Source organism: Symphalangus syndactylus, chromosome 7 (assembly GCF_028878055.3).
Source record: "Symphalangus syndactylus isolate Jambi chromosome 7, NHGRI_mSymSyn1-v2.1_pri, whole genome shotgun sequence".
NCBI lineage: Eukaryota > Metazoa > Chordata > Mammalia > Primates > Hylobatidae > Symphalangus > Symphalangus syndactylus.
The window spans coordinates 32,829,684-32,856,824 of NC_072429.2; the positions used below are offsets into that span (position 1 = coordinate 32,829,684).

Sequence of the window (27,141 nt, forward strand, 5' to 3'; positions counted from 1 at the left end):
TGGGAGGTCCAGGCAGGAGGGTTACTTGAGATCAGGAGATAGAAACCAGTCTGGGCAACATAACGAGACCCATCTCTACACACACACACACACACACACACATAAAATTAGCCACGCGCATTAGCGTGCACCTATAATCCTAGCTACTCAGGAGGCTGAGGCAGAATTGCTGAGCCCAGGATGAGACTGCAGTGAGCCATGATCATGCCATCATACACTGGCCTGGGCGACAGAGTGAGACTACCCTTTCCCCAAAAAATTACCCATTTAAAATCATTAACATCAAGTTTCATCAAACATACAAATTTCGTCAAACATACAAATGAAACATACACTATAGAAAATATCAAATAGACTATATACTCCATTGAACGTTTAATAAATTATATTCAAGTATGACTTTTTTTTAAAAAGAGACAAAATTATAATGCAAGTATTTATTAAAATGCTGACAATTTAAACATCCTCTGAATCATATGAAATACTTATTTACTTTTGTGAAATGCGTTAATGAAAATCTAGGAGTTTCTATGTAAGGCTGAGCATTTTCAACATTCCTGGCCTAGATGAGAAAAGAATGCATTCTCTTACTGGTACTCAGGAAATATTTATACAATACACTTGGGTTCTACTTGCTGGTGTGTGGAGACTAGGCTAGCACCCATGACTGGCTGGGCTCTAGAAAACAAGCATGTAGTGCTCCTGTGCCATCTGGGACCCAAGAGACAAAAGTCTGATCTAGGGTGAAGCTACATGCAGAGGGTGAAGAGGACTATACCAACAGCCTCACGTGTCTGGAGGAGCAAAAGGAAAGCCGTGCACAGATATTGCTTTGACCTTAAAATATTTGTTAAGTGAGGCAAAAAAGAAGCCAGGAGTCTTCTCACAACCGTTCCAGATCAGCAATTTCCGAGATATTTCTATCAAGGTAATTAGTAGAAAATATAAATGCGTGCTGGCCCTGACTCAAGAATTAAACCATCATAACATATACATACACAATTTGGAGGACAGGCAGTTATCAAACAGCCTATAAACTCAAGTGGGGCATCAGCTCAATTGATACCTGTCTATCTGGCTTCAGCTGGTAAGGAATCATAAAGATGTTCAAATGTGATTTTTGGTGAATGTATTTCACAAAGCTACCACTTCATAAGGACAATAAGGTTCACTATATCACAATACATGACAAAATTTACAAATGAGATGACAGAGCTATTTTAAATACATTTTGTAAGGGCATTTTCCACTAACTATAAAATCCAGTGAGACAAAAAGATAATTACACTATAGTTACCATCAAGACTTTTAGACCATAGTTGAAGTTCAAAAGGTTAAGGATTTTAAAAAAAGATAACATGAGGCTTAATTATATATGAAGAGTATTTGATTAGATACAGAAAATATTAGTAAGTGTGGTTTTCTTCCTCTTGAAAAATAGCTTTACGAAGTAATACCAACTCCAATTAAACTTTGACCTACTTTAATTCCTCATCAATGGCACCATAAGCTGGTATACTCAAAGTAAACCAGTTACTTTGGCCACCAAATTAGGCCCCTTCTATGTTTCTAAAATAACCAGGATACAATGGAGTAGTGTGCATTTAGTTACTATACAGTATTGTGCAAACTTACAGATTTAAAAAACATTTCCTCCATTTTTCCAAAGTTGTTTCTTAGGACTTTGATTTTAAACATGTCTACCTTAGGGTTCCAAATAATAATGTCTCCTATGAGAATATGTGGGGTAAAACCATTCTCTAATTTGACAAGCTATATTCTAAGAGATTACTGCAAACCTGCTGTTAGGACAGGGTTGAAAGTACTATCTGAAATCTGAGGGATGTTTAGAGGACAGACCCCCGGACAACGGATTTAAAATTTTTTTTTGGCCAGGCACAGTGGCTCATGCCTGTAATCTCAACACTTTGGGAGGTGAGGCAGGAGGATCATTTGAAGCCATAAGTTCAAGGTCAGCCTGGGCAACAAAGTGAGACCCCCATCTCTACAAAAAATAAAAAAAATTAGCCAGGAAAGGTGGTGCACACCTGTAGTCCTAGCTGCTAGGGAGGCTGAAGCAGGAGGATCGCTTGACCCCAGGAGTTGGAGGCTGCAGTGAGCTATGATTTCGCCAATGCACTCCAGTCTGGGTGGAGAGAAAAAAAATTTAATTTTTCCAGAGAAAAGGGAAGGGAAAAAGTGTTCCATAATCCAGGATATGTTCAAGAGCCTTTGCTCTCATAGCCAAATATATAAAAACAATTTTCCTTAAAGAAATACCAGTCTATGAGCCAAGGCAAGCTTTGGCTAAATGATTGGTTAGCTTTTATTTGGCTCTAGAGGTTTCCATGGAAACAGCCTGAGAGACAGAAAAGGCAGCATTATCATCTTTATCCATGATGCCATCTGATAAAACTGCACATTGATTCATTCATGCTATTCAGAGCAGATGTATTACTTCTGATAAGCCTGGACAAAGGGAGGCATGATTTTTATCCGGTCACACTTTGAATTTCCTGTCTTCCTCTGTTGGAAACCTTAAATTAAAATCCTGATAAAACCTCCTCTGAACATTTCCCTCAGGAGCCTCTAGCTGAAGCAATGCTTCAATAATCAGAAGTCAAATGAAGAAACGTGAAGCCCCAAATGGAGCTCCACTGCCAAGTTCTTAAAATTATATGGCACCACGCTTCCTGTAGCTGAAGAAATTGTTCTGAAGAGTATTTACAGTTCCATTATATCAGATCTCAGCCAGGCAAGAAATGTCATCTTAAGTGTTTATTGTATACAGTTGAACCAGGTGGCATCATCCATCATTTTTCTTCCTCTTGATGTCTAGATCAGTTGTGTGTGTATTTTAATATGGTAACACATCCTCACAATTATCCAATCTTATTTCAGGTTAGTGCTTCTCGGAAAGGCTACAAAAGCAGCTATAGCTCAGAATTATGTATCTGAAGTAAACAAAAATAAAAACCTCAACAACAAAATATTAACCAAATAAACAAGATAAAGAGGCATGCAACCTATAGCACCATACTTAAGACCACAAAGGGCAGGAGGGTTGACAGAGGTCTTAAGAGGAATCCAGTTCTGGGTTTTCTCCTAGGATGAGATCCCAAATATAGAACCTATTTGTAGAGTCTAATACTTTTAAAAAGGGAAAGCCTGAGAAATTCTATTAACAGAAATATGAAAATCCATGATTTTCCAGAAGACAGATGATTTGACACTGTTCTTATTTTAAAAGCATCAAAGACGTTATTCCTTAGAACTAAACTGCTCACTTTGGAAGATCAGTTGGGAAATCCCTGCCAACCTCAATGAACTAAAATGATGTCTCAGTAAGTTAAAAAGATGATACACCCCCACCAAGGACCAATTTAATCATGGAAAGTAGTTTACAAATGAGCAGTTAGCTCCCTGACATCTGTATAACCATAGAGACATGTGCCACATTGAAAAGATTCAACCTTGCACATATCATTATATGCTCCACATGGCAAAACATCTGAAAAACACTCAGATGTTTTTCAAAAACCTCTGTGCATTATGACATTGGTGTGGAAATTTAGATCTCAGCTTAATACTTTCCAAAAGAAGCGAGTAAAAGTCCAGGGAAAGGTTTACTTAGAGATGAGTGAAGATTCTGGTAATTTAAACGTGATGGGTTAACAAGCTATAGAGCTAGAAACAACTTCAGATCTCACCTAATCCCTCATCTTATTGACGGAAAAACTGAAGTCCCAAGTATCAGATCCAACCAATGGAAGAACTGTGACCAGAAGAGAAACCATGGGACTCTTAGTTCAGTGCTTTTCCCATCATGTTTATCTGGGGCTCCTTTAAATCTTAGCATGCATAATTTAATCAAGCTCTAAGGAAAATGACTGAAAAGTATCAGATAGGAAAAATGCTGCCTTCTAATGAAGACTTTGGCAATTCACGTTCTGATGTGCTTAATATTAACAAAGGGAAAAACCCCAGTCATCTTTTGGCAAAAATGTTATTTCTTCTAAGAAACAGATTCCTTTTCTGAGAGCTGATTTTGTAGGTACTGGGTTACAGCACTGTAGGTTACAGCTGACAGTTTTCATATGCCCCATCTTTGTAGTTAGAGTTAGATTCTGCAGATCCTATATCATCAGGTGGACTGAAATGACTGCTGCCTTGAGACTCTGTATCAATACTTTTGGTTTCTGACTGAAGGTGGACAGAAACCTGAACCGCTATTTCCTGGCCTTGTTCATTCAGAGAGCCATCATCTGAATCTCCTCCTGGTGAATTACTCCGTCCCATTTCTGGGTTAATGACATAGATGCCACCTTGAGCATTCAAGGCAGGTCTCTCTTTAATTCTTTCACTCAGGTCATCAGGGTCATCCACTCGCACAGCCTCAAACATCTCCTCAACAAAGGCTCGACAGTTTAGAATAAGAGGTGGAAGAGGGACACTTCTTGCCAGTTCTTCAATATAACGAGCAAACTCCATGGTCTTAAATTGTGTGACTTTGGCGAGCTCCAGAGTTTTGGCTGAGGTAATGATGGGGATACGTTTTGCAATCTCAAAGGCCTTCTGAAGTTTCTCAGCCCCTTCAGTTCTAAAGAACTCATTGATGGCCTTCTCAGTCTTGCGAAGATGGCTGCTCATCATGCACAGCCGTGTGACATTCAAGATGAGGGTGATTGTAAAGGCAATCAGGCAAACAATCATGTAATAGACACTCATGTCTCCCGAGGTGAAGATAACACGTAGGGTGACAGAGTAGGAGGCACGAATTGGAGAGGTGACGTAACAGGTATAGAGCCCACGGTCATCAAAAGCTACATTGGTGATGTTTAGGAAGTTATCAGAAACCAACCACTTTCCACCTGATAATCGAACAGAAATGAAAAAAAAAATTATAGCAAAAAGAAGATTACTAAATATGCCCGCTGCCTTATCAATATTCCACCTCTTCATCAAAGTACTTTAACTCAACTGATTTGTTAGATTCTACTGTTTGTTTAAATCACGTAAAAAAAGGGCAGATTGTGATGTCCAGAGTCAGAATTAATTAGCTTGGATCTTAAAAGGAAATCAAGATCTTCCTTCATGACACTAATAATTAACATAGCTTCCTTTTCACTGCTAGACTTCAAAAGCCTTTCTGTGAAACAGGTATGTCTACAAAATGCTAAATGACTAATCATAAAAAAAGCTTATAGTTTATACATACGTGTCTGTCTACATCACATTGCAACCAATATATTTTCATATACTATGAGGGTATGTCTCAGAAATATAAAACAATGGTTTAAAATAACGATATTTTAAATTTTTATGAGTAATTTTTATTTTCTTCTGTGTTTGCGCACTTTCCATAGTGAACTTATTTAACAAGAAGAAATTATTAAAAAAAATCCTAGCAATTTAATGCATTTGTTCAATTAACTGCCTAATCTGGTATGCCTTGCACATATCAATTTTTTTTGTTGTTAAGAAACTTTTGTTGATGGTGATATCTTGATTTTCTGGCAAGAGTAACTGAAGCACAGGCCAAAAAATGCATCTCACAAGTCATGGTAAATGAAAAGCTTGGCAAAAAGAATAAAGTTGCCCTTAAGATGCCTATGCTTCCTTCTATTTTCAACCAACCTAAAACATACTGCCTCTCTTCCACACGTGAAGGTATTTTCATTCAGGGAACATGTATATAGAAGTATACAAGTGTAAGCAAAGCAAAGCATATTGACTACCCATCTTGATTAAACATCCTTCAATAACTTGGCTCTGCCTGCATAATTCCTACTTTTGTGATACATTCCCAAAGCACTCTGTGCTTTAACTATGAAAGCCATTCAAAGATGGGAAGGATGGGCTAACCTGCAGTGTGGGGATGCATTCCAATGACTAGAGGTGGTGTCCCAGGGGAGGTTAGCAGACTGCTTGTTAAGCACTACTTGAGTGCCCAATCTTCAAAATCTCTTTCATCCCCAAGATTCTATGGTTCTGGATTATTTTAGTGGCACATAAATTAGTAAGCACTCTGGATTTTGTCCATTTTCATCATCATCCAAACTTATCTCAATCCTACAGGTATTAATATATTTAAAAGCCATCATTTCACTAATACAAAAAGAGGAAAACATGTAGTTATGAATATAGCCATTTTCCATAAGCTTCTGTTCTATGAACTTACAGCTATGAAAACGACACCATTTGAATCCAAGGTATGATGAACTACGAAGACTCCATTCATCAACCATTGCACTACAACCACAATCTAATAAACTCTAGCTCACTTGCTGATAATAGCTCAAGATTTATGAACCTTATACTAGACTGACATGCTCTTTAAACTCCTCTCACTTGAGATTCATAAAATTTAATACAATTTTCCAGAGCTGCTGCTGAAAGCATCAATGATAGATGTTAGTGGTTTTCAAAGTAAAGGCAAAATAGAAAAATAAAACTGCCATTCCACTTGGCTGGTCTTGTTTTAACCTAAATCTTCGTTTATGCAGTCAGTCTACAGTGATGACACTGAATGAATAATTCAAATCTCAGAGGTGTTTGGTCAGGATATCATAGAGCCCAGAGAAGATAGGAGTCTGGTTCAGTGGGTCCAAATATGGAACCCCAAATCATGTTCAAAGTACACATTCCAGGTATCACTCTAATTCAATAGTTATGTATTTTAAACACGCTGATTAAAAATACTCTAACAATTCAAACTCTTCAATCCCTTGGTGACTAGTCACTCAGTCTATAGATTAAAATATTTAGTGCATATGTCTGAAGGAAGTATCACCTGTCTCCTTTTGTATTTTCCAGCCTAATATGAATAACCAATATCCTTTTATATTTCAAAAGGCTACATTATCTTTCTAACAAAAAAATTTCTGAAAGTGTAGCTTGTGGGGATCTTAGAATTTAATCTTCATCCCTTTGGCTTTTCATGGTGATTTCTTTTTGAGGTCCATTATAACTCAAGTACTCATCAAAAAGATCTTTATAACAGAACACTGGTTAGGAGTAGTCTGGATTAAGATATATTCACAGATCCATGAATAGGAAAACTAAACAAAAATCTGTCAAAAAGTAGACCTTGAACACATTATCACTATGTTTATGTGATTTTTAAGACAGAAACAAAAAATGCAAAAAAAAAAAAAAAATTCTCTTTTCCAGTAAATTAAGGTATAGAATACAAAAAAAAAAAAAAAAAAGAAATGAGCTGGAAGGGCTTACAAGTTCCATAGTGCCCTTTTAATTCTCTGAGACCTGACGTCAAAGTTTTACACACAGATTGATACTCATTTTCAAAAATGTCTTGGATTTCCTCTAAAGTTTATAGTAACTAATTTCAGAGCAAAACTTTTTTATTTATAACAAATTTCTTAAGTCTAGCCAAAACCCTTCTGGATGTATTCACACAGGGCCACCACACTGTACTATTGACATAGTAGTCTAGCCGAAGGGTGCTCCTAGAGTTGTGTTGTATACCACCTGTACAGCTGTATGCAGCAGCCCTGATTTACTCTACCTTCAATGAAGAAGAAAACCAACTGATCAGAAGGAGAGAAAATAGCTCAATGTCATCATGTGAACATCTTTTAAATTTACAATGATTTGTTTTTTTCTTCTTCTGGTTAAACAATTATAATTAATTTGATTTTTCTGATAGGTACAACACTCCAGACCTTTCAAATGTTTTAAACTATTCACCTTGGCACCTTATCTTTGAGACTTCTTATTTAATGTGTTAAAAAAATAAGAAGACAGAACAGGAAATGAGTAACCTTGATTAATTATACCCTGACCAGTTACCTCTGCCTCTGCCATCCAGTTGCTGTCCTTTTGAATTGTGCCAATGGACATCTTCATAGTGACTGGCCGTGAGAAGACACTCAATTGAAACGCTAGTTCCCTCTTTAGCTATGATGACATCATCATCCGAGTGGGAACTTGCTGAGAGTTCAAAGCTTGAGGGAAAGGATGCATTGTAAGAACTACGATTTGCTTCCAGTGAAACCATTTGGTTGAAGTCCACATCTTCCAAAACAAAAGCAGCTGGCACAATAATACTTGCCACTAAAGTGAATAAGCAACAATGTAGCTTCATGGGAAAATGGAAGAAAATCTTGTTTTGATTTGGAGAACTCAAAAACTTCTATACTACAACAAGAGCACAGCGGGTAATTTATTGCATGGTAGAGAAATTTTCCAAACAAGTGGTAGATCCAGTTATATTTTCTAGTCTTCAAGTTTAAAAGATGTGAGGAGAGAACCTAAAAGAAAGCCAGATACAAAGTTTAATCAACCGAGATTCATAATGGAGTGAAAGTGTGTATGTTCCAGAAATGAATAGATGTGAATTAGAATAATTGGTGCTGACACTGGGGAGTAATTAGAGAGAACAGTACCTAAAAATCTCACACAGAGACAGCAGAAAAAGCAATGAATTGGGAAATAGCAGACCTAGATTTTGGTGCTAGCTTTGCTACTAACTAGCTGTACGACCTTGGCAAGCAGCATTCTCTCTGGGTTTCTGTTTTCTCATCTGTCAAATAAGGGACTGGATGAGATAATCTCTAAGGACTCTTCCAGTTCTGAAATGCCATGATTCTATTTCATTCTGACAAATTTTATGCAACAGGGAGCCAATGAAGGCTAAAATATTTATCTTAATGATCTTTGATTTCAACCTGCACCATTACCATCTGTTGTTATATCAATAATGTAAATCAACTGGCATATCATAATCATAACCATGGAGCTCAAAATTTGAGTAATTCAAGTACAAAGATATGTTACATATAAATAATGCAGGGACACTTGAGGTGGGTTGTTTTAACACTGGAAAGAAAACTGCACTTACTGCATACATATAAATAGAGTTATTGACTTCTAAAGCTATGGAACCTCCTTTATGGGCAAGAATGTTAGACAACAGAATTTTCTTTTAATAGTTTCTCCAATACCAAGAGACAAAGTATAGTGTATTTAATAGTTTGTAAGGATACCAAATTTCTAGCTCAAACTCTGTAAACTAACTAAGGGAGGAACTGACATCTTAAGTGTCTAGTTAGTAGAAATGTCAATGTAAAACTACAGCGACAGATTGTTAGACAAATTTAAAAGAAGAGCAAAATATCATGAATAAAAGGCAAAATAACATCCTAGTCCAAAAGTCTATGTATTTATGATCACCTTCCTGGTAATTTGACTCCCTTTAAGCCACCAACTCTCAAATAAAAAATTCAGCTTTTATTTCTATAAAATATGGGATGAAATAGCTTTATGTCTTATAAAGCCCCAAGATAATTAGTTTTGGAAATGACATTTACTCTCCTTTATATTTATATGAAGGCTGCTTGATCACAGAACATAAAAAGCAATGAATCACTGTATTTTGCCGTTAAATATCTCAAAGTCTAAATTACAATATGGTGCAAATGTCATTTAATTTTCATTAGCCCTTGAAAGGATGATTGAATGGTGACAAATACTTTTCTAAATCTTTAAAATTTAAGGATGGAGTATACAGAGTAAAATAAAAAACCTTCAGACTTTGGCTATACGTGACACACTAAACGTGTTTATTTCCATTTCCTCCTAAAACTCCACTAAATAAGGACACTAAAGGAAACAAAGACTTAGGCAGAGAGGGGATTTTGCAAGTAATACAATCTAATTGATTCAGTGCACAGTGATTTGCTTCTTACGATATGCTATGTTAGTAGGAGAATCTAGCTTAGAACACGGTCTCTTTTTTAAGAGGGAGTGATGGGTAGAAACAATGGAAATAACATTTATTGAATGACTGCCATAAGCCAAGCACTGTGCTAGGGGCTTGACATGTAAGTTTCCAAGTTCTTTTTCACTACAAAATATATAGCAATTGGGACATAATTTTGTACTTTATTCTAGATTAGTGGTTCTCAATAGTGATAGGCTATGAGTGTGCTGAAAAAATGCTCCAGGCTTTCCCCAAAACTTTGATTAGGAGTTCCTATAGCTTCATCCATGGCAGCATTTTCCAAACTTCATTCATTCCTTCTCCTGTCATTTTTGTTTGTTTGTTTTTACTATATCCATGAACCAAATTATCGTCATTTCTGCTTTTCTTTTAAATCAACTCATTTTATTTTTACTTTCACATTTATTTAAAAAGGAAACTCTACATCAGTTCTGTGGACAAAAGTAACCGTACACATAAACATAATGAAAACAAAGAAGTGTTATTAGCTTCCAGAGATACTACTGCCTGCTTAAGGCTCTGAGCTGGAGGCTTGCTCTCTCCGTAGTAAAACCAAAACCAAAACAAAAAGCCCCCCACAACTCCAGTTTATTTTAATGCCACCTCATTTCTTATCCTGCCATCTCCTTCCTTTCTACTCTTCCCCACCACTGAGTTTTAGATCGGAAGGATACATTTTCATATATTGAAGAGTATCTATTGAGCACCTACCATGTGCCTATCTACTGCCCCATAGACACTGTCTCAGCCTCCACGAAGCTCAGTCTGGCAGACGATGGACACTAACTACATATATACAAAATACACTCAATGTTACCCAAGGGAAAATACAGATGCTACAGGAGGACCCAACACGGGGAGTTAATCTCATCATGGAAAGCCTCTGAGAAAGTGAGGTGTGCAGCACCTATTATTCAGGTGCAGGACCTATAGAATAAAGAGGAATAAAAATTGAGAGGAAAGCACTCAAGGTAGAGGGCCAGGGGACAGGGAAAAAGGAGACGGGTCACTGGTCAGGAGTTGTTCACAAAAAACAGCTAAAAAATTGTGGTAAAGACAGGCAGTGGCCAAAAATGCTACGTCTGATTCCTGATTCTGGAGAGGAACTAACTGGGCCAACGGTGAAACTGGAGATGGACTCCGGAAGCTACAGTGGCTGAAGTGAGTGAGGGAGATATTCGTCCATGATGAAGAGGTCAAACAACTGAGAGGCTCAAACGTGGGCAGATCACCTGGGGGTATGGTCACATCTCCCCAGGATCAAAGTAGCTAGTGTAGAAGAAACTGGAAAGGAAATGGACTTGGTCTTCCTGCTCTGAGATTCAGGAACTTCAGCAGAATGAACAGCTATTACAGGCGAGGGCTGCAGGGCAATCAGTGTCCTCACCAACACAAGGCTTGGCAAAGCATAACTGCCACATGGAATTCTGCCTTCCCACAAACTTCCTGAACCTCCTATCAAGGCCTTAGCTATTCCTCCTACATAAATTCAGAGTATAGCTGTATAAAGGATGGCTTCTCCTTCACCCCAGAGCCCTCCCCACCTACCGTACTCATCTGGCGCTGGTATATGCTGCTCTGTACTGCTAGGCAGTTTATCCCATCTCACCTACCCCTTAAGGAAAAGGCCTATATTTTTTATTGCTGTATGTCATAACTAGCACATGCTCAATAAATATTGAGGAGATTAGTTTAAATTTGATTCAGTATGGGACAGATCTTTATAAATTGAATAATGTTATGCAACAGGGATTATAATTGTTCAAACTGACATACAGTTACCTATTATAAACTCTCTGAAACAAAAACAGTCAATGCTAACAATCTTGGAAGACCTTAAAAGTACCTAATTAAAGGCATTCTTCTGACTCCCAACCTGATATCTTCATTTACCATCTTGTCCTAGAGGATAATGGTAGGAATAAAAGATCACCAAGTGCGGTTTCCAAACCAGGTTGAATATCACAATTGTCAGGAGAGCTTTTTAAAAACATGGATTCCCAGGTCCCAACCCAGAACAAGTGAGTAAGAAACGCTGTGTTTGCACCTTGGAATTTATGACTTTTAATTGGCTCCCCGGGTGTTTCTGAGGCACTGGATTCATGTATTGCATCTAAGGGCCACTAATACAGTTCCTCAATTTCCTCTACAACTGACCTGCAGAATGGTACTCCAGGCTATTTGAATATTTCCAATGAGAGATATAATCACTCACATTCCATTCTAGATTTAGATTACTCTAGACCAGCAAAATTGAAGGTTTCTAATAAAAGCAGGGTAGCAGAGAGGTTCAGAGTATAGGATTCGAATACAATCTCTGACTCTAACCAGTCTTGCAACTTTTATAAATGACTTAATCTCCCTGTCTCAGCCCCTCATCTTTAAAATGGGCAAAATAACAGAATCTATTCTCACAAGATTATTGCAAAGTCTGAATGAGGTAGTATACATAAAACACAGAGTCTGGCAATGGTAATCACTGAATAAGCTCTATTATTATTGTTCATGGTTCTTTCAGATATTGTACTAAAATTTATATTTGATAGTTACATCATTATAAAACACTCAGAATACGATGCAACCATTTAAAAATCTTGGGGGTTGGGGGGAAGGGGATACCATTATGCAATTTTAATCTTAAATTTAAAACTTCACATTTTTCTTTTTCTCATTGCAAATATTTTGCGATATTATGGAGCATATAGGCATTGCAAACTGAGCTTGGATCCCAACCATGATATGACATTGTATGTGTCCTCAGTTTGTGGTAGAGAAGCTTTTTGTGATCTACTTATCCAACGGCTCCCCTCTTTGAGCCCTATCCCTATCTTCTTGGGCCTAGGAAGAAGACTACCTATTGGCAAAGTAAGCTAATAGAATCTTTGTTCTTGGAACTTGGAATTGAGACCCTTGTGGGTCAGGGTCATTTGAGGAAAAGGAGGCATGTGGGGGCTGAGGCAGTCAGGTTTGGGCCACATACGAGGAGAAGCTGTAAGAAAGGACAAGAAGGATGGGGAAGGGAGAGAGTGGGGAGACAGGAAGAGAAGCAGGAGAAAGAGAGAGACTCATACATGCTGCTGTGGTGCCTGATAGAATTCTACTTCCTGGCATTCCTGTAGCTCTTTTTTTTTTTTTTTTTTTTTTTTTAAAGAAACAACTTTATTAAATTTTACTCAAAATTAAAACCACAAAAGTGAAGATGAATGTGCAAACAACATAATAAATGGGGAAATGGTTAGGCGGGAGAAAAAAGATTAAGTTCACGAAAAGTGATTGAACTGTGTCTGTGGCTGCCAGGCAATCTTCATCATAGATCTCTATTCTCTTCCTTACATAGTGGAGTGTGGCAAGCAAACTGCCCATGTGGCCAAGATTTGTGGTTCTTGTGTTGTACAGACACAGCCATTTGCCTCTACTAGAAGTTTACAGAAACCTACCGGACAGGATTTAGGAAAACACTATAAACTCCCTTAAACTGCTCTCAGGCCAAACATGGCAGAAGTAACCTGGCACACTGATTTTGAGCCACAAGAGAAAGAGGCTGCACAATAGTCTTACACATCCAGTTAATACTGGGCACTTCACTCATACCATGTACATCTTGAACACAGAGGATTTCTGATTTGAGAGACTAACAGATATAACCCATTTGCAGGTAACAGGCTGTTCAGCAGCTGTGAGAGAAAACACTGGCAAAGATACGTGCCCAAGAAGGTGACAAAGCAGAAAAAAATAGTGAGGGAAGAACAAATCATCCTTGGCATCAGGGTACTATTATTTCCTCACACTAAGTCTCCTTTTTGCTAAGTCAGCTTGAATGGGTTTCTGCTACTTGCAATACAAACTGCACTGTGACCATTCTGCTCATTCTAGACTAATGACTTTACAACTACAGCTCAGCTAGGTCAAGGATCCATCGTGGAAGATGAAGTACAGTAGGTGGTGCAAGAGTTGCTAAGGAGAATTAGGACACTGTCCTAGATGCTCAAGAATTTACAAACCAGCTTGAAAGACAGCCCAGAAACAGTTAACTATATCTAAGACAATGTGATTGAAATGTAATTATGCCGTGAATGCAACAGAGAAAAGACAAATGTGTAAGTTTTAGGAATGCAATTCACTTATGTTTGGGACTTCCTATAATAATATTTGGCCTGCATGCTTTGAACATATGATCCTTTATACTATAGTTATTTTACTTTCATTTCCAATCCTTTAATTTTTCCTCACATATAGATCCTCAGATGTAGAATTGTTCACCAAATCAGTTAAGTGGGCTGAGGTCATTAAGGCAGGTATATTAGGTGCCACGTGAGACACAAGAGTACATGCATTTGTATTCGGAAAAAAAAAATATATATATATCTGATGCCTGCTGTTTTTAATGTAGCAGCTGACATTTGAAACCGAAGAACAGATTTCAAAAAGGAAAACCAAAGTGTCACCTTCTTGTTATCAGTTAAAAAGGGCTATACTATGTTTGTGGATGAAGTTACTTGGTAAAATTTTTTATTACCTTTTTTTCCTTTTTTTTGTGTGTGTGTGTGATGGAGTTTCGCTCTTGTTGCCCAGGCTGGAGTGCAATGGTGAGATCTCGGCTCACTACAACCTCCGTCCCCCCGGGTTCAAGCGATTCTCCTGCCTCAGCCTCACAAGTAGCTGGGATTACAGGCACGCGCCACCACGCCTGGCTAATTTTTTGTATTTTTAGTAGAGACGGGGTTTCTTCATGTTGGGCAGGCTGGTCTTGAACTCCCGACCTCAGGTGATCTGCCCACCTCGGCCTCCCAAAGTGCTGGGATTACAGGCGTGAGCCACTGTGCCCAGCCTATATTACCTTTCTTCAGCATTAATAAATAAAAATGTAATAGATAAGTGTAAGACTCAAGTTCAATCCAACTCCTTTTTCATCTTTTAGGTATACAGAATGTAAGCTTTGCTAGGATCATAAAGAATCAGAAATGTAGATGATTTTACCCCAGAAAACCATGTTGAATATTGACTATATTATTTTAAAAAAGGAGAAGAGTCTATAGCTGTCACCCCTAACAGATTGTCTTGTTGCTCCTGCCAACTTCTGAGGGAAGAAATATTTCCATTCTGTTCCAATTTTCAACACAAATAAGGAAGTAATATGGCTGATTTCCGTTCTGGTGACTCAATATTAAGTTGGCTGAGGACACTGATGTTTGCAGAAATAGTTCTGGGAAAATGCAAAGCAGGGAAACACACTGATGCCCAGGTGGTATTTTTTTTTTTAAACTCCAATTATATTGGGATATTAGTGCTTCATTCTCTATAATCAAATGTGTTCTAGGCTGCATTTACAGCTCATGCACTCTTCTCTGCCTGCACTGTCACACTTGGAAAACGGACCAGTTCCTACAGCAGGCACACAAATTGACAAAGCAGCATTCTGAATTGGCAAAGGGGAGAAAAAGCAAACGAAGAGCAGATTGTTAGCACTACCCTATCCTTTGCAAAGAATAAACACAAAGTTGTTCTGCCTAGACTCAAGCATTATTATAGTGATCTGTAACTAAAAAAGGTTAGTGATATTCAAACAGAAATCACTACCTTGAGGGCCATTTACTCAAAAGTTTCTAATTAAAATTAGTGATTTCTGTTTGAATATCACTATCTTGAGGGCCATTTACTCAAAAGTTTCTAATTAAAATAGCCTTTATATTCCTATCTTGGAGCTATCACGTACCTCATAACTAGCATTTGGTCAGTTTGAGCTCAAACTTCAACATAATCTTCTGGCACCCGGAAAAACATCTTCTGTATTTATCAGAGCTTTGCTTGAAACCCAGGATTATTTCAGTTATACCCGAAACTTATATCCTTTTTGCCATAGTTATTTGCTGAATAGCTACTGGATGCAAATGACAAAAACATTAATGAAACAGGCTTAGATTTATGATCTTCCCAGGCCATTTTTCCCCCTCTATAGCCTGAAACATCTCTATTTGAAACTCAGTCTAGTTAAAACAGAACTCCTCTTACCCTCAGATCTACTTGTTCAGCTTATGAACAGCTTAGATAATAGCCAGACAATTCTTCCAGTTTTGCAGTATCAAAATTGTAAGACAATCATGGCTCAGTGGTTAGGAGAATGGGCTCTAGAGTTAAGGTGCCTGATCCTACCCCTGGGTGAAGCCATAGGCTTGCAAGGCCTTAGTTTTCACATTTATTAAATAAAATAATATTAACAGTAACTGCCTCATAAGGTAGTTTTGAGGATAAGATGAACTAATGTGGGTAAATTATAAATATATGCTATTGTTATTATTCCACCTCCTACACGTTTTTCAGATAAGTCCTACTGTCCTTCTCCTATGTCATATCCTTTTATCTCACCTGGGTATACCACACTATCCCTTTAATTTCAGAATGGATCTCCTTAACTCCATTTTTACCTCTATGATCTATCCAAACACTGTGACACTCAGAATTGGTCCTAAACACAAATCTGAGCAATTCAGGGTAATTTTACAATCTACTGGTGATTTCTCACTGCCCATGAGATAAGCTTAAAATTCCAATCTGGTATTGTAATTCTCCAAGAATAGATTCAGGCAGCAGAACAGAAGTCATGAGAAGCCCAGAGGTGCCTCTATGTATGATAATTGCTTGCAGGAGGAATGAATGGATTTAAACATTAAGTCTGGTCTTTAGCTTTACCTCTATCACAAATTAGCTATGATGTGCTCCAGTGGTCTTAGTTTCCTCACCTAGAGGCTGATTATCACTATCATTCATTTCTTTGCTTAAATCCTATAATCTACTCAGCTTTCCTGCCATGGCTGAAAGCCTAAACTAAGCTTGTTTTACTCTATTCTCTCTAAATAACTTTTCACCTTACTAGTTGTTCCTTTTTCTTAAAAATCTTTCTGCCCCTTCCCATCAATATCTTTCTGGGGGAAACTGTACCCTCTCTATAATATTCAACTCTTAATTTCATCTTATTCAGGAAGCCCTCTCACGCCCACCCTCTTGTCAGATGAGTTTTTTTTTTTTGCTCTGTCAGTCCCCTAGCACATTAAGAGTATGCTATTGTAAGACTTACCAGTTTTCCTCTTAGCAGTTAGTTATCCGTTCAAAAGACTATAAGCTCATGAATCAGAGTCTAAAAACCTTCTGTCCTTAGCACAGGGCCACTGCCTGTGGCAAGTGCTCAAAATTTTGAGTTCAGACACTCATCGACTTGGTAGTGTGAAAGGTGTCTGCTACAAACTTATTAACTTTCCAGAGCTTCAGGCTCTGGAAACTATTGATGGAGAGAGGTGAAGATAAGGAAAGAAACCTATCTTGAGTTTTAGTAGGCAGAACACTCTAGAGAATCATTTGACTGGTTTTCTCACTCTGTAATTTTTAGACCATTTATATCAAATTAATCTGTGGTGCTTGTTAAAGATGCAGATTTCTTGACCCCACAGACTTATTGAATTGGGATCTCTAGGGGATGCCTGGGCATCTGCATTTTTAATGTGCATATAGGTTTATTGATTTACAAATCAAACTCATATTTCTTTTACTGGCATGACAATCACTGTAATTCAGTGTAATTCTCAAAAGTGTGGTGCAGGAACTCCTGGGTGTCCCTGACACTGTTTCAAAACAATTTACATAATATTAGGACATATCCCTTTTTCACTCACATTCTCAAACAATATGGTGCAATTTTCTAGAGGTACATGATGATTGACATTGTAAGAGAATGAAGGTAGAAGTTACAAAAATCTAGCTGTCTTTTATTCAACCAGACATTAAAGAGATTTGTAACAATGTGAAACAATGCCATTCTCAATAATTTTTCGTTTTGGAAAATATCCTTTATAGAAATGCTATTTATGTTAACATATAATGAGTTTATTTTAAAATGAATAACCTTTTTTGAAAGTTGTTTTCTAAAATAGTAAATATTGATAGCTATTATAAACAAATCGCTTTGAAGTTCTCAATAAATTTTAAAAGTATAAAGAAATTCTAAGATCAAAAAGTTTGAGAACTGCTGCCACAATTAGCAGCAGCATTTAAAAAATAAGTGGCTTCCCAGGATTCCATACTTTAGCCCCAAATTCTATGCATTTTCCATTACAACAGAAAATCAGAGGAAATGATCCATTTTATATTTAAGCGGGTTTTTTTTGTTGTTTTTTTTGGAATTTTAACAAGCTTCCAGGTGATATTGATGAACCTAAATTTAGAGAATCATTGTCAAAAGCAAAGGAAAATATCTGAAGAGTTTTAGAAGTGACAATTACTCTTATCTGGGAATTAAGATGATAATTCCGAGGGCATTAAATGGAGTTGGAAAACATGAGTTCTTAAAGGCTAAGTCCCTTCACCTCTCTGGGATTCAATTTTTCCTATCTGTACAATAAGATTGATTTTAATATCTTCCTAGCTCTGTCAGTCTGGATTTCATGCATTTTCACTGCTCAACGGCAACAGAAGAGCTGCATCTTTCTGATGAGGGCCCAGGAGTAATCTTAAAGTCATAAATCAGATCATGTCACTCATCTGCTTAGAAACCTTCAATGGTTTTCCACTGGGTTCCAAATAAAAATCAAACTCTTCATCCTTGCCCACAAGCCTTACAAGATTTGGGCTCAAGTCCCTTGCCTCATCTCTCTCCATTCTCACCTTGCTCCTTTTGCTCTAGCCAGTGGCCTTTGTCTTTTCCTTGACTTTGCTAAGTTTGTTCCCACTATATGGCCTTTGCACGCGCTATTCTGCCTGGAATGCTCTATTCCAGATTTTCATACGGCTTGTTACTCTCCCACTTCGTTCCATCACTTTATCCAGTCTAAATTTCTTTACAGCACTTACTACCACCTTAGATAATCCTGTTTGTTGACTTGTTTATAATCTGCTTCTCGCACTGCTTGAGAGCAGGGCCCTTCCGTTCGTTGACTGATGTGTGCCTGGAGCCCAGGGCAGTGCCTGGCAGGTATTTGGCTCTCAGTAAGTGTTCGATGACCGAACTCCCGCACCCAGGCCAGACTTTCAAAAGGATGGCAAACATTTTCGCCTCCTGCACTCCCGACCCCAAGCCACAGGCTACGACTCACGCCTCGGCGCTCCTAGTAGCCCCCTTGCAGCGACCCCAACCAAACCGTCACCTACCCGACCGCCGTCTAGCTCCTTCCGGCCTCAGCGGCGGCTTAACCCGGAAGTTTTCTCCGACACACCGGCCCGCCTCTGCGCTGAAGGAGCACTTCCGGGGCAGTAGGAACGCGGAGTCGGCTGCGGTGACTGTGCTGAGGATGGCGGCCGGATAGGTGCGGAGCTTCCTGGAAGAGGCAGGAGGGGTGCGAGGTTCAGTGGCAGGGCCCGGGCAGCCGAAGTCGTTAGGGAGGCGGTGACCTGACGGTGGGCGGCGGACATCTCGCGGCAGGGTTGAGGGCTGTGAAAGCGCTTTAGTGATCGAAGCGCTACGTTTGTGTGAGGAATTCTTGTTGTCAGCGCCTGAGAACTTAGTTGGGAGCGGACGTTTACACAGGATCTCTCGTTTGGGACACATTCTTGGATGTGGGAAGAAGTGAGAGCGCATGTTTGCTCATCTAGAGACAGCCGTATTAATAACGATAGGTTACAAACCATCACCACACCAACTGATAGCAGCTGTTAACCTGTGGGCGGTTACGTGTCGGTCACTGTTCCAAGCCCCTCACATACCGCGTCATTGAATCTTTATAGGGACCCAGAACCCCATTTGACAGATGAGGAAACGGAGAGGCAGACAGGTGACCTGACTAACCCACAATCGCTGCAGGACAGGAAGAAAGTCAACTCCGGAGCCCGTGCTCTTAGCTCTAAGCTGTACTGCTCGGTAAATGGGGTGGGGGGAGTGTATATATACGTAATATATATGTGTGTGTGTAAGCGTATGCGTTTTTATTAAAAATATGGCTCAGCCGTATTTATTTCCAGTTATTGGAATCTTTCTCCTCCAATTGGGAAAATAACTGGAGAAGAAACTACAATTATTTCTACACGCTTACTACACAATGCCTGGAAGACTTACAAAAACGCTAAATAGTGCAGTTCCACGTACTTGGTGTTTATTCCCTTTTTTTTTAACCTTTCTCCTAGATTATGAATGAGTTGAGTAAAGAGATGGTACAGTCATTCTAATAACGATAGTAATGATAATATAAACAACCATCATCATAAAAATTCTCTTCTGGCTTAGCTCAAATATCTGGCATAAATGAAAGAATAGAGATAACCAGTGTTTAATATTTTAGTAAAGGGACTGTTTTGGCCGGGCATGGTGGCTCACTTGTGTAATTTTAGCACTTTGGAAGGCTGAGGCAGGGGAAGATTGCTTGAGGCCAGGCCTAGGTTCAAGACCAACCTGGCCAACATAGCGAGACCCTGTCTTTAAAAATATATTTTGGAGTATGTCCTTCCAGTCTTTCATGGAATTATATGAATTTATGTAATGTGTATATTATATATTCTACGTATAGTATACTGTATATATTTATGATGATGATAATGATGTGTTGCAACCTGGAGAGAGCATAAGGAAAAGATAGGAAACATTTATTCATATACACAAAACATTAATTGAACTTTGTGCAAAAACTGTCTCGTCTTTCCTATTAGATAGGCTCTTGGAGTGAATGGCTTACATTAGTTCTCTATCTCCACAGGTACTGTGGTACTACTTGGTACGTAGTAGGTACTCAAAAAATGTTTGTGAGTGAGTGAATGGCTACTTCTAAGTTGGTTTGTATGTCAGTGAGTAGTTGTATCTGGATTTTTTCTCTATGTGTTTTGGAAATGTATAATGTGTTTATATTATATACCCATATATTCTGAACTCTATAGTGTTGTCTTAATCTGCCTTTCTAGCTTCATGCCTTCCCATTGTTCTTCTCTCTGCCATGGTAACTACTCCCTACTGTAACTATTCATATTCCATACTGTCAGACCTCAGGCCTTTGGCTGTACCCACATGTTGTTTCCATATCCTTGAATCCTGTCATTGGCATCATCATCTGTCAAAATCATAAGCTGCTTTTAAGGTAGGTGTTGCCAACTCAGATGCCTACAGAGGTTAATCAGGTAGCATAATTTGAGGGAAGTGGATTTGTGTGGGGGATTGTAGGGAGCTGGAGAGCAACTGCCCCAGCTAAAAGGGCCCAGCAGCTACTTGGCACAAGCTGGTTATTACAGAGTTGAATGTGGGCCCAGTGTTGCTAGATCTTTCAATTTTACAAGTGAGAAGTTGGAAGCCTGTATTTTTATATGAAGTCTGATTTTTAAATGTTGGCAACTAGTTTTTGCAAAGTTTAAATCCTGTGCAGGCCAAATAAAAACATCTGTAGGCTGGATTTGGCACTCAGATTCCCAGTTTGCTCTAGGCTTATTTCAGGTACTTTGTTCGTGAATTACATTGTCTGATTCTAACGGAGTTCTGTTTTTATTTTCCAGCATGTTGTGTGTTGGATGGTCTGGCAGGGATGTTTCAGCATTTTGTGTGTTGGACTGAATGCAGCATCTTTTATAGTGCTGCATCCAGTCTCCCTTAGTTTTAATATGCCTTTCTTTTCTAATACATTAGAAACATTTGGATAGCATGCGTTGGGTCTAATTCTGCACTTAGTACATATCAGTACATACCTACAGCATGTGTGTACATATGTGTGAGATGTATTGATTTCTACTCTGATAATCCTTGATTATCCTGGAAACTAGTGTCTGTTCTTTGTAGAGACACCAATAGTATCTTGGCTTTAATTGCCAAAGAGCTACATCTGGAAGGAATTGAATTGAGTAACATTGGTATTCAAAAGTTGATCTGACATAAATCCTATCTGATGGCTTAAATTTCATAATGTCCTGGAAAAATTGAGGTAGGAATGATTAATAACTAAAAGATTTTTAAGGACAATAAACAAAAGGAAAAATTGATAAATTATACCTCATTAAAATTAAAGACTTGCTCTGAAAGGCCCAACAGAGACAATTAAAAGATAAGCCACAGACTGGAAAAAAATATTTGCAAACCACATATTCTACAGAATATATGAAGAGCTCTCAAAACTCAACAGTAAAAAAAAAAACTCATTAGAAAATGGGCAAAAGACACAAAGATATTTCACTGACAAGGATATACAGATGGCATACAGGCACATGAAAAGATGTTCAACCTTATTATGTCTTAGAGAAATGCAACTTAAATCCACAGTGAGATATCACCACACAACTGTCAGAATGGCTCAAATAAAAAAGTAGTGACAATGTCAAATGCTGGCAAGAATGCAGAAAAACTTGATCACTCATACATTGCTGGTGGGAATGTAAAACGGTGTAGCTAGTCTGGAAAAGAGTATGGCAGTTTCTCATAAAACTAAACGTGAACTTAACCATATGACCCAGCAATTGCACCCTTGGTCATTTACCCCAGAGAAATGAAAGCTTATGTTCCCCAAAAAAACCTATACATGAACTTTCATAGCTGTTTTATTTATAATAGCCCCAAACTGGAAACAATACAGATATCCTTCAATGGATAAATGGGTAAATTGTGATACATGTATACTATGGAATACTACTCAGAAATAAAAAGGAATATTGATACAAATTAAATTGATCTTGAGGGGCTTATGCTGAGTGAAAAAAGTCAATAGGTAACATGCTGTATGATTTCATTTATATAACATCTCGAAATGACAGAATTACAGAGATGGACACCTGTCCATCAGAGAGATCAGTAATTGCTTTGGGTTGGAAGGAGTGTGGGAAGTGGTTATGGCTAAAAAAAGGATAGCACAAGGGATCCTTGTGATTGAACTGTTCTGTATCTTGATTGTGGTGATAGTCACACGAAGCTATACATGTGATAAAATTTTATAGAACTAAATACAAATGAGTGTGTGTAAAACTGATAAAGTCTGAATGAGATCAGTGGATTGCATTGATAACAGTTTCCTGGTTGTGATATTTGTGGAAGTTTTACCATTGGGGGAAACTGGATGAAGGTGTATGGGATCTCTGTATTATTCCTTATACTTGTATGTGAATCTATGATAATCTCAAACTAAAAAATTTAAACAAATACTTTATACCAAAGAAGCCTATGTAAATGTTTTTTTTTTGGCTTTCATTTTACCAGCTGATGTTCTAATCATGTCAGATAAAGATGATATTGAGACTCCACTGCTAACTGAAGCAGCCCCCATCCTTGAAGATGGAAACTGTGAGCCAGCCAAGAATTCTGAGTCTGTTGACCAAGGTGCCAAACCAGAGAGTAAATCAGAACCTGTAGTTTCCACTCGGAAAAGACCAGAGACCAAACCTTCCAGTGACCTTGAGACTTCAAAAGTTCTCCCTATTCAGGTATCACAGACCACAGACAAAGTAGGGTATCTATTAAAATATTAGGATTAAAAAATGTTGGGGCTAAAAGAAATTTGGCATAAATACCAATTTAGAATTGCTCTTATTTCTTTCTCTTTACAACCCTAAAATATAGTCTTTTCAGTTCTGTAAATGCCTTTATGAATAATTGCTTTTGCTACATGGTACTTACATGCTGATAGCATATATCTGCCAGTCAAGCAATACATTTCTTTAGCTAAATAATATGTATTTGTTCACCCATGCTTTTGGCTAATAATTAGATACCTTGTCTGTACATTCTGATTTTCCTCTAATTTTTTCATTTTTCTTTGCCTTTTGTTTTTCTGCCTACTGGGAAATTAGGATAATGTTTCCAAAGATGTACCCCAGACCAGATGGGGTTATTGGGGGAGCTGGGGCAAGTCCATACTCTCCTCAGCCTCGGCTACAGTAGCCACAGTAGGTAAGATCATCAGTCATTTAGTTATTTTTGTGTGTATTTTATACAGATCTGCATTGCATATGACTTGGTTAAAATTCTTCTTCCTTCCATGTTTGCTCAAAGGCTTTATAATTTGAGGATGCATTAGTAATGATGGGCTGATATATACTGCCACTAGAGTTTGTAGCATTTCCTCATTAGAATATTGAAGCCTAGGAATTATTACTGTGAAGTTATTCTTTGGTGATGATGAATCAATTTTTTTAAGGAAATAGTGCCAAGATTATATTGTCAAAATAACATGTCTTGTGGTCCTAAATGATTTTAAAAATCTTCAAGTTTGACTTTTGGTTTGTTTCTTCAGTTTTGGTGACAAATAGCAAAAAAAAAAAAAAGTTATTTTTCCCACTAGGACAAGGTATTTCAAATGTCATCGAGAAGGCAGAGACTTCCCTTGGAATCCCTAGTCCCAGTGAAATTTCAACTGAAGTCAAGTATGTAGCAGGTCAGTATATGGAAACATAAAGACCTAGAATTATGAATTGAAATGGAACAGCTGAACTAATTTTTCAGTAGGTATTTATTGGACATCTGATACTCAGGGCATCATGGGACTGTAGTGAGAAAGAGGATTTAGAATCTTTAGCTCCCAGTTAGACATCTATGTCCTTTAACTGCTTGTTTGTCCCTTTACTTCACTTTACACATCTGAAATAGAATGATATTTTATATCTCAAGTGACTGTTATAAACATTTAAACAAATAAGGCCATGAATATACAATATAAAAATTGCTTAGCATTTTGCTTGGCATAATTGAATAAGAGACTAATAAGAGTTAGCTGAATCTGAGTCTGTTGTGACACGAGAAAAATAATGTATTGTTTTGGGGGTGTATTCTTTTTGCGTTCAGATTTTCATGAAGACTACGTTTAATTCTAGAGGCTGGCCTTGATCAGACAGAAACCTACTCTCAAACTATGAAGGCTAGAATTATAACCAGAAATCGAGAGGGCCTGGGACCAGAAAATAGGAATCTTTTTAAGGCCTGGCTTGCATTCTTCATCTCTCATGGGCTTTATTGTCTCTCACTCTTGTTTCTTTTTGCTGATCTGTCTCAGTTTTTTTCTTGAAGCAGACTGACTTTCGCTGCTTATTTTCCTCAGCTCCAGCTTTATATTGAATCCTGGCATCAGTTATTTCCACTTCTGAATTCCTAGGTAAAAGAATTAGATCAGTCTAAACTTGGGTCATATGTCCATGGATCACTTATGGCCAGGAGACAAGTCACATGTATAAACATGGCTGCAAAGGACTATGTATGTGAATTGGAGGCACTGTTCTTAGTGATGCCTGCATCAGTTAAACTATTTTAGCTGCAAGTAACAGCATGTGTGAATGAAAGTCAATGTATTTTTCTTAAGGACTCTAGAAGTAGGCTGTTCCAGAGTTAGTTTAGTGGCTCAGTGATGTCAAGGTTCTGGGCTGGCTTCTCTACAGTATTCTTTGTTGATTTCTTTATAGTTTCTTTATGGTTGCCTGATAATACTGCAACTCCAAGTATAGTGTTCTAAAATAACCATGCTCAAAGTCAGAAATGAAGTAGATGGGAAGTGTCATTTCTCCTCATGCATCCCTCTTTCTTTAAAGAGGGGAAATGTTTTCCAGCAGTCCCGAGCATGTTTCTTCTCCAATGCCATTGCCTAGAACAGGATCTCATGTTCTTAATGTAGCAGCAAGAGATGCTGAGAGAGTGTTTTGGGCATTATCAGAAACCTCAAGATCAGGATATGGGTTTAGCAGCCAAGGAAAAAGGGGGTTAGAAGTGGCTTTGTGTATGTTAACAGCAGCATCTTCATGACACTGAAAGATATCTACCACAGAGGGCCATGTTTTAAGAAGGGCTTTGAAAAACTGGGTGAATCCAGAAAAGAGTGAGCTAGATAGTGTAAATCAAAAAGTATCTGAGACAGGTCTCAATCAAGTTAGAGGTTTGTTTTGCTAAGTTTGAGGATGCCCCTGGGAAAAAGGAATGCAAACCACAGAAACAATCTACCTTCCATACTTTTTTTGAAGAGGGTCTGGTGACTTCAATATTTAAAGGAGGAAGAGTGGGCTGTAGGGAAAAGAGGAAGAAAAGAAAGGGGAGGGTAGATAAGAGGGGCAAGTGGTTGCCTTCTTTTGAATCTTTGATCAGTGTTCACTGAATCCACATTTTATGTGTAAAAGGAAAGAGCACAGGTAGAGTCAATTATGTATTTGTCTTATGCTCAGTAAATTGGCAGTTTACATGAGATAAAGTAAACGTAGAGTAGCTACCTGTGGAAACGTCTGGCCTTCTGTCTGGCCTTTCTGCTTAGGAACAAAAGGAAAGGCAGTTTTTGTGTAACTTAGCTTTCAGCTTAACTGTTCCCTTTGGCATAGTAAATTTGGGGTCCTGAGATTTTATTTTCTTTCACAATAGTGAAATATCTAGAATTAAAGTCTTATAAGAGAAAGTCTTATAAGAGATATTGAATCTGGTAATCTGGAGAAGGGAGATTGGGAGAATATTCTGGTCTTTTTCTGAAGACTAGCATGGAGAACAGGATAGGTTTATTATTCATGGTTTATGGGGAGAGAACTAGTAACTGATACTACTCAGTGGAAGTTATATAGAGTTAAGTTTTAGTTTAATAAAGAGTTTAACAGGGAGAACTTTCCAAAAATACAATGGACTGCCTTTTGATACTAAACCCCTTCTATCTTCTAAAGTTCCTGAGGAAGGAGGTTAATTCCTCTGCCAAGGATGTGTCTTGTAGTCACCATGTATCTTTTCAGAATTTTGAGATAAGCATAGGCCACTGATGGAAATCATTGATCATCTATTAGGGATTTTGTTGTCTTCCTTTAAAGGGTGCTATCTTCTGCTTTCTTTTTGTCGGTGGGCAATTAAGGTATTTGCATACCTTAAATTGATGCTTTTAAGGCTTTTTTTTTTTTTTTTTTTGAGACGGAGTCTCACTCTGTCGCCCAGGCTGAAGTGCAGTGGTGCGATCTCAGCTCACTGCAACCTCTGCCTCCTGGATTCAAGCTCTTCTCCTGCCTTAGCCTCCCAAGTGGCTGGGATTGCAAGCATGTGCCACCATGCCTGGCTAATTTTTATATTTTCAGTAGAGGTGAGGTTTTTGCCGTGTTGGCCAGGCTGGTCTCAAACTCCTGACCTCGAGTGATCCTCCTGCCTCGGCCTGCCAAAGTGCTCAGGCATAAGCCACCGTGTCTGGCCAAGGCTTTTTGTAAAGCTTGTTTTAGGGTGAGTCTAGAGTGGCCTTTACTCTAACTAAGTACTGTTTATCTCTACTGCTAAGGCTTGACTCTTCTGAAGTCTCCACCTTAATTTCCAGGTGTTTGGTTGGAGGTCAAATGTCTCTCAGCCTAGCATGAGCTCTGGGGATTGCTTAGCTTAGAGCTCCGTGGTAGTTCTTTGTACAGACTTGGGAGTCTCCCAGTGCCTCAGCAGTGCAGTATTTAAGCAAAAACACCTAAAGGTGTCTTTGGGCATGCCTATGCAGATTCTTAGAACTCTTTAGCTGTGTAGCTTCCTCCTCTGT

At 38.3% G+C, this 27,141-nt stretch overlaps 2 protein-coding genes across 13 annotated transcripts in view; one reads left to right on the forward strand and one right to left on the reverse strand.

Moving 5' to 3' along the window:
* Positions 1–360: 360 nt before the first annotated feature.
* On the reverse strand, positions 361–18,998 carry MFAP3 (microfibril associated protein 3). Of its 7 annotated transcripts, none has more exons than XM_063642668.1 (4): positions 18,398–18,893; positions 15,459–15,620; positions 7,813–8,273; positions 361–4,871 (listed from the first exon to the last, which is right to left on the reverse strand). In XM_063642668.1, exons 3-4 carry the CDS (start codon positions 8,105–8,107, stop codon positions 4,078–4,080), a joined length of 1,089 nt encoding a protein of 362 aa, XP_063498738.1. In that variant the 5' UTR covers positions 8,108–8,273; positions 15,459–15,620; positions 18,398–18,893; the 3' UTR covers positions 361–4,077. The 7 variants fall into 7 exon arrangements, with proteins under 7 accessions (XP_063498738.1, XP_063498736.1, XP_055141513.1 ...); XM_063642666.1 differs by having other exon boundaries at positions 15,459–15,623; positions 16,818–18,893; XM_055285538.2 differs by lacking the exon at positions 18,398–18,893 and adding an exon at positions 11,592–11,647.
* Positions 18,905–27,141, forward strand: part of FAM114A2 (family with sequence similarity 114 member A2) — a 44,499-nt gene continuing 36,262 nt past the window's right edge. For 2 of the 6 annotated variants that reach the window (XM_055285533.1, XM_063642663.1), the window contains exons 1-5: positions 18,905–19,035; positions 19,454–19,586; positions 22,884–23,107; positions 23,474–23,573; positions 23,965–24,057. In XM_055285533.1, coding sequence (XP_055141508.1) covers positions 22,898–23,107; positions 23,474–23,573; positions 23,965–24,057 — 403 coding nt within the window. In that variant the 5' untranslated portion in view covers positions 18,905–19,035; positions 19,454–19,586; positions 22,884–22,897. Of the gene's footprint in view, positions 19,036–19,453; positions 19,596–22,883; positions 23,108–23,473; positions 23,574–23,964; positions 24,058–27,141 lie in introns of all 6 variants that reach the window. The other 4 variants (XM_063642661.1, XM_055285534.2, XM_063642664.1 and 1 more) reach the window with 4 other exon arrangements.